Raw genomic sequence first — 14,221 nt, forward strand, 5'->3', positions numbered from 1 at the left:
TAGTAAATTTCGTTACTGTCCATTCAGTCCCTTTATTCAAACTTCATTGATACCGATTGCAAATAATTGACCATTGGTTCCTGTGGTACTGCACTGGTGGCAACTTGCCAACCATCTCCTATGGCTGAATGACCTTTCTGTCAAAGTTAAAAGGAAAACTAGGGAGAGGAAAATCCCAGCAATTGAACCCAATGTTCTCTGAATTGGAACTACACACAGATGTTAGCTTCAGAAGGTGAACAATGGGCTGAGGTTCTGTGGGTGAGGATTTTTCATTTGTTTCGGTGTTCTGCCCACACAGTTTCCTGAATTGTTCCTGGATTGTTCCCCACTTCTCTTTGTTGGGGCCCTTTTCTGAATTCAGTCAGGGTGTTGCAAACTGGTGCCCCAAATAGGGAATTTGAGAACATAGTCCAGGCTAATGCTCTAGCAAGTGCTGCATTAGCAGAGGTTCAACTCTGTAGATGAGGTGCTACATTATGGTCCAGTCTACCTGTTCCAGTGATTATGTGGATTCTATAGATCACACAGAAGTATTGGAAGAGCAATAGGCCATTCATGTCTGAAACAACAACCCTCATCCCCCCCCCCCCCCCCCCCCCCCCCCCCCCCCCCCGGCCCATTCCCCTCTCGACCCTCTCTTGGCCAGTGTACCCAGTTCCGTTAGCTTGTACCCCTTCCAGGCCTTCCTGCGTCCTGGGTCGTTTAACCACATTCAGCCACAGCTCATCCTCCCTCAGCCCACATTTCCTCCTCTTGGCAAGCAGCACAAGAACCGAAGAACTGCTCACTGATGACTACCTATCTGTAAAATACACTGCAGGAACTGATCAAGACTCCTTAGGCAGATCCAAACCCACGACCACAACTATCTAGAAGGATGGGTGGCATATTGGCGCAGTGGCTAGCACTGCTGCCTCATGGCGCTGAGGTCCCAGGTTCGATCCCGGGTCACTGTCCGTGTGGAGTTTGCACGTTCTCCCCGTGTTTGTGTGGGTTTCACCCCCACAACCCAAAAGATGTGCAGGGTAAGTGGAGTGGCCACACTAAATTGCCACTTAATTGTCAAAAAAAAAATAGGGTATTCTAAATTTTAAAAAAACATCTGGAAGGACAAGGGTAGCAGATACCTGGGAACACCACCGCCTGGAGGTTCCCTCCAAGTCACTCACCTCCCCAAGTTGGAAATATATCGCTGTTCCTTCATGGTCGCAGGGACAAAATCCTGGAACTCCCTCCCTAACCGCCTAACAGCACTGTGGGTGCAGCTACACCTCAGGGACTGCAGCAGTTCAAGTCGGCAGCTCACCACCACCTTCTCATGGGCAACTAGAGATGGGCAATAAATGCTGGGCCTAGCCAGTGACACCCACATCCCGTAAATGGATTTTAAACAAACATTATGGGGTCTTGTTGTGCAATGGAATAGATGCCATCCTTGCCCACATAGCAACAAAGCGATTCATTGCACGTAAAATACCTGGAGGCATTCTGAAGATATTCAGTAAGGTGCTGTAGTCTTTCTTTATCTCTGGTCTGTTCAGCCTCTTGTCCTGGGCATTAAACACTACCTGCACAACCGACTTGAAGCAGCCGAAATAAGTAATTTTGATCTCACATATGATGGATTTTAGCTCTGTGCAAGTCAGGCAAAGGTTACCTTGTGTGATCATGAAATACAACAATCTCATTTTTTTTAATAATGAAAAATCTATTCATTTATCCATTGTAGATTCTTCCTGGGCTGTGTTGCAATGAGTTGATACAGAAAACAATCATCTATCATTCGCCCTATGCTGTAGAATTGAGACAGAATTATTTCACATCATGTCGGTCACTTGATTGGAAACGGGAAAACAGGAATTGTGTAAATTACACGCTCAGCTCCCTCATTCATCTCCATCAATCACCTGGGGTTTGATGCCAATAGACTCTGGCCCCCTTTAACACATGCAGCCCAGTTACAAAACAAAGTAAAAACAACACAACAGAAAATACAGAGTAATTTCAGAGGGCAATTTTTATGGAGTTGGGTGCAATAAAATCATTCTATGATCCCAGTCAGGAAAAATGATGGTACTTTACCAGGATGTCAAAATCACTTTTCCAGCTAAGAATGTCTGGGCTGCTTTGAAGGAAAATAAAGAATTTCATTATTATGGCACCTATTGCAACCTCAGGATATCCCAAAGCAGTTTACACCCAATTAAGTACTTTTGAAGTGTAGCCACTGTTGTAGTTGTAGGAAACAAATTTTTGTGCAGCGAACTCCCACAAACAGTAATACGAACATACGAATTAGGAGGAGTAGGCTACTCCGCCCCTCGAGCCTGCTCCGCTATTCAATAAGATCATCGTTGATCCGATTGTAACTTCAACCCCACTTTCCCGCCTAGCCCTGGCAACCTTTCACCCCCTTGTTTATCAACAATCTATCTACCTCTGACTTCAAAATATTGAAAGACTCTTCTTCCAGGGTCTTTTGATGAAGAGAATTCCAAAGATTCACGATTCCCTGAGGAAACAAATTCTCCTTATCTTTGTCTTAAATGGGTGACCCCTTATTTTTAAACAGAGACCCCTAGTTTTAATGTGATAATGACCAGGTAAACTGTTCCAGCGATGTTGATTTAGCAATTAAAGGTTTCGGTTGGGGTTCTGGGAAGAACTTCCCTGCGTTTCTTTGAAATAGCACCATGGGATCTTTTTCATAGAATTTACAGTGCAGAAGGGGGCCATTTGGCCCATCGAGTCTGCACCGGCTTTTGGAAAGAGCACCCTACCCAAGGACAACACCTCCACCCTATCCCCATAACCCAGTAACTCCACAAAACACTAAGGGCAATGCTGGACACGAAGGGCAATTTATCATGGCCAATCCACTAACCTGCACATCTTTGGACTGTGGGAGGAAACCGGAGCACCCGGAGGAAACCCACGCACATACGGGGAGGATGTGCAGACTCTGCACAGACAATGACCCAAGCCGGAATCGAACCTGGGACCCTGGAGCTGTGAGGCAATTGTGCTATCCACAATGCTACCGTGCTGCCCTTACACTTAAATCCAGTTCAGAGAGCAGACAGGGCCTTTGTTCAAGATTCAATCTGAAAAGTGGTCAGCCAGATTGTCCGTTCCGGAGACTAAGTATTGACGCCGGGGCAGGATTCGTGCTGTTCTACGACAGCAAAATTGGCTCCGCGCCAGGACCGATTCAGCGACCGATGAGGGACTGAGTACGGCGCCACGTGGAACATGATCGATTCCGATGTCAGGATTGACAGTAGAGAGGCTGACAAGCTGCAGCCACATATTAGTAGTCCACTCCCCACACACACTCATCCCAGCCAACAAGATGGCACATGTTATGCTGGAGTGCAGCCATCTTGTTGATGGGTTGGTTGGGGCCAGAGGGTACCTAGGAGGGATGGCCTTGGGGGCACCCATACAACCCATGGCACTAGGTTCACAGTGAACAGCAGGCGCAGGCACATGGTTGCCTGACAGGCTGCGGCAATGATGTTGCGTTCCTGTCTACCCCAACCCCACAGCCCACCTCTTGGCCGCCCCCCCGGTACTCCATCCTCACCCTGGCAGAAGCCCCTTTCCGTAACTCCCCTCGCCCTCTCACCAACCACGGCACCTGGTCACGATTTTTGAAAGCACAAGTGAACTTCGCCACCGGGAATGCCTCCCAGTGGAAGAGGAGAATTGCATAGACCCGGGAGAATATCGGGTCTGGCCCGCTAATGATATCAAACGGGGTTTACTGTATGTGCGGAGTAGAATGCATTGACGCCGCTGTCGAGGCATTGGAGAATTGCGATTGGGCGTGACCCTAGTGCTGGCCATCATTTTGACATCGAAACTGATTCTCCGCCCAATCGCCTTTCCTGATTTCAGTGTCGGCCAACGGACAGTCACATCTGGCACCTCTGATAGTGCAGCACTTCTTCAGTACTGCAGTATGGGAGCTTCTAGTGCAGTGGTCATTGCAATATATTGTTGACCGTATAAACCCACTCCCCTCATATTTATCAATAGGCCCTCCAGCTCTGGAATGATGAAAGTATCAAATTGCAAAGGGCACAAAATGCTCTCGTAAACGTTTGGGCAGGGGGAGGGGCATGAGTTGGTGCTAATCCAGGCTAGAAACGTGGCTTTGAACCCCCCCCAATAATAGCAGGACATTTAAATTTTCATACCTTTTGAAGTGAACACCCCCCCCCCCCCCCCCCTCCACACACACACACACACACACGGGGTCATACAGGACAAGGGGAGGAACCCAGGGCGGGATTCTCTGATCCTGAGGCTAAGTGTTGACGCCATCGTAAACACCGTCGCGTTTCTCGACGGCGTAAACTTGGCCTCAGGAGCAGCAATTCTGACCCCTACAGGGGGTCAGCACGGCACTGGAGCGACCCACGCCACTCCAGCTACCCATCCCGGTGTCAGATGGGCACCACGGGTCTGCGCATGCGCAGTGGGGCCGGTGTCAACTCGCGCATGCGCAGTGGGACCGGTGCAATTGTCGCGCATGGGCAGTGGCTCCCTTCTCCGCGCCTGCCCTGGCGCAACATGGCGTAGGGTCACAGGGGCCAGCGTGGAACAAAAGAAGCCCCCAGCCCGTGAGGCTGGCCCGCTGATCGGTAGGCCCCGATGGCGGGCCAGGCCACAACGGAGGACCCCCTGGGTCGGACCCCCTCCCCCACCACCAAGCCACCCCCAGATGCATCCGAGCTGAGGTCCCGCCGGGTATGAGCCTCCGCTCTCCAGAGAATTGGCGGACCGGCGTCTGGGCGGCATGGCGCGATTCACGCCAGTCCCAACGATTCTCTGGCCCGGCCCCGGGGTCAGAGAATGCCACCCCCAGTGTCCGGCTTTGGGCCAGCAACATATCCGTTGGATTTTCCTGGCTAATGAGGGACTGAGCCCATTGCACTGATACCTTTTCAGATATGCAACTGCCTGCGATCCTGCCAACTCTGAAGAGTCAGTGGTGGATGTCCTGCTGCAACAATTGGGATTGGCCACAGACAATAATTGTCCAGCAATGGACTTTATAACTGTTTACCTGGTTGGTGTGTAAATTGGTCATAACCGGTTGGGGAAAATGATCTACTCTTCCAGATTTCTGCCCATTAACACCTCACCTGATTTTCTGGTCAGCTTCAGTACTGAGGCCTAAAGGAACAAAGCAGGGAAATTTGTAATATTATTTTCAGAATATTTGCAAATCTTTTTGCCTTTTTAGTTTAGTTCATCAAGTGTGTGGCATGGTGTCACAATGTTCCTCACAACACCAAGAACCTTGGTTTGATTCTGACTTTGGCCTGTGTGGAGTTTGCACGTCCTCCCCATGTTTGCGTGGGTTTCCTCTGGGTGCTCCAAAGATGTGCAGGTTAGGTGGATTGGCTATGCTAAATTGCCCCTTAGAGTCCAAAGATGTGCAGTTTAGATTTAGGTATGGGGATAGGGCAGGGGAGTGGGCCTTACTAGGGTGTTTTTTTTCAGCGAGTCAGTGCATACTAGATGGGCCAAATGGCCGCCTTCTGCACTGTAGGGCTTCTATGTATTCTGCTATTTATTTGATGCATCCAGGTGTCCGGATGATGGTTCTCCCAATGGTAATTATCCCACAGTTATGATTTTGTGAGGAAGAATACCGTGACGAATAGGTAGATATAGATAGATGTACTGGAGGCAGACTCCACATTCATATCATAAGGGCAGCACGGTAGCATTGTGGATAGCACAATTGCTTCACAGCTCCAGGGTCCCAGGTTCGATTCCGGCTTGGGTCACTGTCTGTGTGGAGTCTGCACATCCTCCCCGTGTCTGCGTGGGTTTCCTCCGGGTGCTCCGGTTTCCTCCCACAGTCCAAAGATGTGCAGGTGAGGTAGATTGGCCATGCTAAATTGCCCATAATGTCCAAAATTGCCCTTAGTGTTGGGTGGGGTTACTGGGTTATGGGGATAGGGTGGAGGTTTTGACCTCGGGTAGGGTGCTCTTTCCAAGAGCTGGTGCAGACCCGATTGGCCGAGTGGCCTCCTTTTGCACTGTAAATTCTATGATATCATGTTCTTCCCACACAAATATACCTGTCCAGTGCCAGCACAAAACTAGTCAGACAGCCTCAAGGTCAGTAGGCAGTCAGTTCCAGAACTGTACAATCTACTACAAGAATAGATTAAGGGCAGCACGGTAGCATGGTGGTTAGCATAAATGCTTCACAGCTCCAGGGTCCCAGGTTCGATTCCCGGCTGGGTCACTGTCTGTGCGGAGTCTGCACATCCTCCCCGTGTGTGCGTCGGTTTCCTCCGGGTGCTCCGGTTTCCTCCCACAGTCCAAAGATGTGTGGGTTAGGTGGATTGGCCATGCTAAATTGCCCGTAGTGTCCTTAAAAAGTAAGGTTAAGGGGGGGGGGGGTTGTTGGGTTACGAGTATAGGGTGGATACGTGGGTTTGAGTAGGGTGATCATTGCTCGGCACAACATCGAGGGCCGAAGGGCCTGTTCTGTGCTGTACTGTTCTATGTTCTATGTTCTAATACCTGTATCTAAAAAAGCAACAAAGTGCTGGCATTGCTGGTAACCATCTCCTGTGACGTGAAGCCCTCTTCCACTGTCTTTCCCGGAATGCTGCATTGCCATCTGTTCAAGATAGCATGGACACGCTTCATGCTACCTTGTTCTGAGCCATATGCAGAAACAGTTAACTTAAGTGCTACTCCCCACATCTATCACAAGCGCCATTGGGTTCTGGTGATTTTTGACGCCGAAAGAAACTTTGCAGAAATTGAGTACACAGTCAAAATATTAGACACCTTTTCCATTTTTATGGACATTTGAACCCTGAAATAACTCCGGCGGAAACTGTCATAAACATAACTGGATTTATTTACATATATACAAGTTATTCTTGTACCTCACTCCCAATGTAGACCTACTAGGAGGATAGATCTAACCAGGCCCTGACTGGGGCCTGCTTTTATCTTCTCGTCTGATGAGCCTCACGTGGTGGATCTCCGTCCCTACCTGGGGAGCTCATATTCAATTAGTTGCCTCATGAGCCTCTTGCGAGTTATTAAAAAACCCCAACCACTTATACATTTAAATGGCCCTATCACATTAAATTTACCCATAACCTTTTACACCTGATTTCCATATATATATATATAATATACACACCTACACTCTGTATCAGGAATTCACTCATGTGCTGTAAATTAAGATGGCTCTAACCAAGAAATCAAACGGGGTCAGTATACGAATGGTTACACAGGCTCCTACTGCACAGTGACCAGGATGTTTCTTGCTAGAAAATCTAGCCATTGAGTTCACCAACAGCTTCTGTGGTTTACTTTTTAATAAGAAACTCATTTTCCGTTCTTTCACCCTCAGAATCCATGGCTCCAGTGGGTGGGGAATGATGGACAAGCCAGCCGACATGGCCATGATAGGCTGGATGGCCTGCGGTGCTGTAATAATTGTAAGGCTGGGTGGACCCGTAGACCTTTTCCTGCCCATCATTTTCATGCTTGCATGCTGTTTCGTTAAGGGATAATAAGTGTCTATGCACCATCTCATTACCCGTGCGTTAACTGTTAAGAGTATTTATTTCCTTTAAATTTCAGATCCTTCAACTCAAGAAAAATCAATGGAGTCCTCGCTCCTCGAGGTTGTGCTGGAGTTTGTGAGGCAGCCAGTTTTCATTGCAAGTGCTGGGAGTTTGATCTGGGCCATCCTGATGGTGCTCAGCGTGTGTTTGTACTGTCGTCGCCGTACAAAACGCTGTAATATTCAGAAGAAACACAGACTAAGCAAAGGTGAGAGAGACCTGTTGACAAGTTATCAAAAGCAGAGGACTGTTTAAGAAGGGTGGAGACTTGCCAAAGTTGTAACAGGGAGCCGAGGGCAAGCAGGTTATAGAATCATAGAAACCCTATAGTGCAGAAGGACGCCATTTGGCCCATCAAGTCTGTATCCACCGTCTGAGGAGCACCCTATCTCGGCCCAAACTCCTGCCCTATCCCAATAACCCCACCTAATCTTTTGGACACTAACGGGCAATTTAGCATTGCCAATCCACCTAACGTGCACATCTTTTGACTGATGGAGGAAACCGGAGCACCCATATGAAACCCACGCAGATATGGGGAGAATGTGCGAACTCCACACAGGCAGGCTAGACTTGAAGACCGGTCTCTGGAGCTGTGAGGCAGCAGTGCTAACCACTGTGCCACCTTGCCGTCCCATCGATGCTACTCACCCATAGAGCTGCTTATTGAAGAGGCCCCTTGTTTAGTATTTGACTAATTAGATGGTAAATGTTTTTTTTTAAATTTAGTGTACCCAATTAATTTTTTTCCAATTAAGGGGCAATTTAGTGTGGCCAATCCACCTAGCCTGCACATCTTTGGGATGTGGGGGCGAAACCTACGCAAACACGGGGAGAATGTGCAAACTCCACACGGACAGTGACCCAGAGCCGGGATCGAACCTGGGACCTTGGCGCCGTGAGGCTGCAGAGCTAACCCACTGCTCGACTGTGCTGCCCTTTAGGTGGTAAAAGTAAAGGGCTGGAGCATAATTCTACTGACATGAAATTGTTGGTCAAGGACATGCTTACAAATTATGCATGTAGGCCCTTCGAGTCTGCTCCGCCATTGAATGAGGTCATGGCTGATCTGACTGTACCTACTACTCCACATTGTCACCATTCCCTGATAACCTTGCACCTCCTTGTTTATCAAGAGTTGATCTCGCCCTGCCTCAAAAATATTCCAAGTCTCTGCTTCCACCACATTTTGACGAGAAGTATTCCAAAGACTCACAATCCTCTGAGAGAAATCATTTCTCCTCATCTCTGACCTACATGGGAGACCCCTTATTTTTAAATAGTGGCCTCTAGGACTAGATTTTCCCAAGAGGAAACATCCTTTCCACATCCCCCTATCAAGACCTCTCAGGATCTTATATATTTTGATCAAGTCGCCTCTCGCTCTTCTAAAAGCAGATACAAACCCAACCTCTACAAACATTCCTCATAACCACCCAAAACATGGGGCGGAACACCCGCAAGGGGGGGGGGCAGCACTAAAGGGGCTGCCGTTCAAACAAGCCCGACATAAATTCCGCTACCTGGGGATCCAAATAGCCCATGACTGGAAAGGCATCCACAAATGGAACCTCACCAGCCTGACGGAGGAAGTTAAAAAGGACCTGCAAAGATGGAACACACTCCCGCTCTCCCTCGCGGGGAGAGTTCAGACGATCAAAATGAACGTACTGCCCAGGTTCCTCTTCCTGTTTAGATCCATTCCGATCTACATCCCCAAGGCCTTTTTCAAAGCGCTGGACAAACTCATCATGGCGTTCGTATGGGGGGGTAAAAATGCTAGGATCCCAAAGAAGGTCTTACAAAAAACAAAAACCAGGGGAGGGTTAGCCCTCCCGAATCTACAATTCTACCACTGGGCAGCAACAGCCGAGCGAGTAAGGGGATGGATCCAGGAGCCAGAAGCTGAGTGGGTGCGTGCGGAGGAGGCCTCCTGCATGGGAACCTCCCTCCGGGCCCTCGCCACGGCAGCACTCCCATCCCCACCCAAAAAACACTCCAGCAGCCCAGTGGTGACAGCCACCCTCCAATCCTGGAACCAACTGCGGCAGCAACTTGGCCTGACCAAAATGTCGAACAGGGCTCCCATCTGCAACAACCATAGGTTCACACCAGCACTGACTGACGCCACCTTCAAAAGGTGGAGGCAGGACGGGGGGACACTGACAGTCAGGGACCTATACACGGACGACAGGATCGCAACACTGGACGAACTGACAGAGAAATTTCAGCTAGCTGGGGGGAACGAGCTACGGTACCTGCAGCTCAAAAACTTCCTATGAAAGGAGACGAGGACGTACCCACAACCGCCACGACAGACACTACTGGAAGACCTACTGGACGCAAGTATCCTAGAGAAAGGGAACTGTAGTGACATGTATGACCGACTGGTAGATAGGGACGACACCGTACTGGACGCAACAAGGAGGAAATGGGAGGACGACCTGGGGATGGAGATAGGGTGGGGACTCTGGAGCGAAGCACTGCATAGGGTCAACTCCACCTCCACGTGCGCAAGGCTCAGCCTGACGCAACTAAAAGTGGTACATAGAGCCCACTTAACAAGAACCCGTATGAGTAGGTTCTTCCCGGAGGTGGAAGACAGATGTGAACGGTGCCAAAGAGGCCCGGCCAACCACGCCCACATGTTCTGGTCTTGCCCCAGACTCGTGGAGTACTGGACAGCCTTCTTCGAGGTTATGTCCAAAGTGGTGGGAGTGAGGGTGGAGCCATGCCCGATAGTGGCGGTCTTCGGGGTTTCAGAACAGCCAGATCCATTCCTGGGGAGGAGGGCGGACGCCCTTGCCTTTGCCTCCCTGATCGCCCGCCGTAGAATCCTGTTTGGCTGGCGGTCAGCAGCACCGCCCAGAGCTACGGACTGGCTGTCCGACCTCTCGGAATCTCTCCAAATGGAGAAAATCAAATTTGCCATCCGAGGGTCGGACGACGGCTTCCACAGAACGTGGGAGCCATTCATGCAACTGTTCCGGGACCTATTTGTGGCCAATGTACAAGAGGAAGAATAGTCGGGGGAAGGTAGCGGGAGGGGGGGGGGGGGGGCTACAGGTTCATTACGGGGGTTCGATGGCTAGCTAAGGCCCAAACCAAACTAAATAAACATGTTGAGGGGGGGGGGGGGGGGGGGGTGGGGGGCGCAGTTACTACTACGAAGATGCTTACCTGTAAATATGTATGTTAATTTTTGCGTGTTTGTTTTTTTTCTCTCCTAACAATTTGTAATTTGTTCAATATAAAATATGAAAACTGAATAAAAACATTTATAAAAAAAAACATGGGGCGGAATTCTCCGCAAGGTTCACGACGGCGTCAGAAGCCTCTCCCGGCCCCCTACGGGCCATACTGGGAAACTCGGCGGCCGGGCCTTGTCCCTGGCCTCAAGGCCCGGCGCGCCAAGAATGACGTGGCAGCGGCGCCTAATGACGTCAGCCGCGCATGCGCGGGTTGGATAGCATGCGCGGTTGCCGTCTTTCCCCTCAGCCGCCCTGCAAGACGTAGCGGCTTGATCTTGCGGGGCGGCGGAGGGGAAAGAGTGCGTCCCCTTGAGACTCCGGCCCGACGGTCGGTGGCCACCGATCGCGGGCCAGTCCCCTCCCGAGCACGGTCGTGGTGTTCGATCCCCGATCCGCCCCCCTTAGGCACCACACTTACCTGGTGCGCCATGTTCATGACGGCAGCGACCAGGTGTGGTTGCCGCCGTTGTGAACAGGTCATGAACGGCAGGCCGCTCGGCCCATCCGGGTCGGAGATTATGGCGGCCTACGTTTCTCCGAGCGGCGTGTCGGAAAGCCGGACATGCCATTTTGGGGGGGGTGGGAGAATAGCGGGAGGTGCGGGAGCGGACCTCCCGCTATTCTCCCACCCATCGTGGTTGCGGAGAATCGCGGCCATGTTGTCTGAATGGTTGTGAGGATAGGCCAAGTGGCTCCTTCAGCATTGTGAGAGAGAAATGTTTGCTGGAAAGTGGGACAGGGTGAGTGACGGTTTGCGAGGAGGGAGAGAGATTGAAATGAAAGAGAAGGAGGAGAAATGGATTTGTGAAAGAAGCAGTGAGAGACAGTACTGGTGGAGGAACTGTCAGAGGTAGGAATGGAAGGCAAGGAAGGGAGATAGTAATGGAAGCATAGAAAATATATGAGACCCTTCAGCCCATCCTGTCTGTGCAGTTGAAAAGTGGCTACCCAGCTGAATCCCAATTTCCAGCCGAGGTTATGGTACTTCAAGGCCAAAACTTTGCCTCTTTCCCCCTGCTTAAGGGACTTCTTCCTGCCATCACGAGTATTTTATCAGTGGCGGGGTGGGGGTGTGGTGGTGCCTGGTTGGGGGGGGGGTTGCAGGAGCTATGTCAAATGATGATGCAGCCAGTGTACCTGGCAGTCTGCCTGTGGACTTGGGGGAAGGGACATTCTGTACACCATGGATGATTGGCTGTCGAGTGACAAGAGCAGCCCCTGCTTCTGGAAGAACCCTAAGCCTCTCAAATGACCCACCAATCCCCTACCCCTCCTGCCCACCATTGTAATATGCCTTTAAGGGATAGCAACTTGACATGTCATGTTTCCGTTTTCAGATTTTCTTGTTTTGAGCCGAGCACAGCGCTCACCGCTGATGTCTTCAAGCTTTTTATCCATGTATATATTTTCTCATGTGCCTAGTTTTAATAAATGAACCTCCAATATGTTAATTAAATCCTTTAAGAGTGATTAGTGCTTTTATATTATTATAAAATCACATCACCACCAATTATTGGGACCTGCCTGATTGTCCTTTGGGAGCTCGTCTCACTCATCTCTCTTTCAGAGGGGAGGTGCTTCTGCCTGTGTCCCAGGATTGACCAGTGCTCCCAGTGGCGCTGCTGGGACTGAAGAGCTGCTGGTAGCTTTTGGAAGAGGGAGATCCTGCCTCCGGGAGGAGTGGAAGCAGAAGCCATGATTTCAAGCAACTAATTGTCTGAACCACGTGAAATAGAGTCGGGGCTTCCTGGACAGGCAGAGGCAAAGTCGCCCTGCATTGCCGAAGCAGTGCACTTTAATCCATGGCCAAGTGCTTAGCCACATTTGTTTTCAATGTAATGAGGGTTTCTACCTCTTCCATGTTTCAGGCAGTGAATTACTGATCCCCACCAAACGTTCTCCTTAAATTCCCTCTAATCTTGGATACATGTTCTGCGCTGCAAATTTGAATGATTCTAATCCCTTCCACCAATTACTTTAAATCTATATCCCCTGGTTAGGGACCTCACTGTTGAAAGAAATAGGTCCAGTCTGACATAATTTTACACGCCTCAATTAAATCTCCTCTCAGTCACCTCTGTTCCAATGAAACCAACCCCAGCCTCGCCAACCTTTCCTTATTGTTAAAATCCCCCATTCCTGGCAACATCTTGTAAATCTCCTCTGTACCACCTCTAGTGCGAATCACATCCTACCTGTGGCCAGGACTGCACGGCGTAGTCCAGCTATTTCTATGTCCTTGTTGTCTCGGAGGCTGTGAGATTAAAAAAAAAATTTAGAGTACCCAATTCATTTTTTCCAATTAAGGGGCAGTTTAGCGTGGCCAATCCACCTACCCTGCACATCTTTGGGTTGTGTGGGTGTAACCCACACAAACACGGGGAGAATGTGCAAACTCCACATGGCCAGTGACCCAGGGCCGGGATTGAACCTGGGACTTCGGTGCCGTGAGGCAGCACCTGCAGCACTGCACCACCATGCTGCCCTGAAGCTGAAAAAGATTGACAGAATTCAAAGGTGGGAGAGGTGGGGGAGGGAAGTGAGAGACGGAAATGAAGGCGAAGTGGAGAGAAAGAGACGGAAGAGCGAAGAAGTCTGGAATTCTACGGTTATTGCGACTCAATTTTCCCACCGGCAGCGCAACCCCACCAGTGCGTTTCACGGAGGTGTGGTGTGGTTACAATGGGAAATCCCACTGACAATCGGCAGGAGGATAGAATCCCGTCGGCAGCGAAGAGCGCGCGGCCGGGTAACACGCGGCTGGCGGACTGGAGATTCCCGCACAAAGAGAATTACACTTTCACGAACACAGCACCATAGCTAATGGAGCAGAAGAAGTTAACTGAAAGTTTTAATTGACTTGACCCATGAACCTCTGAGACCCACTGATCGATGTTCATTACTATCCTTATGAGCCTCATTACTGATCCTAACCATATAGGCATCAGACTGCTTTAAAAGGGATTAATTATCGCAGCTTTAACTGCCTTTGTTGGGAATCTGTTCTACATATTAGTTACCCTATGGGGAGCAATATTAGTCATGTTTATATGAAATAAAAAATCAAGAATTACGGTGGTTGCATCAGATAGGAGGATGATAGAAGCTTTTCAGTGAACACACCATGTTTCCCCTGTATATTGGAGTGGGCAGCATGGTAGCACAGTGCTTAGCACTGTTGTTTCACAGCACCAGGGTCCCAGGTTCGAGTATTGGCTTGGGTCACTGTGCGCAGTCTGCACATTCTCCCTGTGTCTGCATGGGTTTCCTCCGGGTGCTCCAGTTTCCTCCCACAAGTCCCGAAAGACGTGCTGTTAGGTGAATTGGACATTCTGAATTCTCCCTCTA

General features: G+C 49.8%; 1 protein-coding gene across 2 annotated transcripts in view; it reads left to right on the forward strand.

Annotated features, from left to right (window-relative positions):
• The window catches only part of robo4 (roundabout, axon guidance receptor, homolog 4 (Drosophila)), a 177,077-nt gene that overhangs the window by 114,473 nt on the left and 48,383 nt on the right, over nucleotides 1-14,221 (forward strand). For both annotated transcript variants that reach the window (XM_038779102.1, XM_038779103.1), the window contains exon 11: nucleotides 7,639-7,830. In XM_038779102.1, coding sequence (XP_038635030.1) covers nucleotides 7,639-7,830 — 192 coding nt within the window. The remainder of the gene's footprint in view (nucleotides 1-7,638; nucleotides 7,831-14,221) is intronic.

The sequence above is a fragment of the Scyliorhinus canicula genome, chromosome 19, assembly GCF_902713615.1.
Source record: "Scyliorhinus canicula chromosome 19, sScyCan1.1, whole genome shotgun sequence".
In the NCBI taxonomy this organism is placed as follows: domain Eukaryota; kingdom Metazoa; phylum Chordata; class Chondrichthyes; order Carcharhiniformes; family Scyliorhinidae; genus Scyliorhinus; species Scyliorhinus canicula.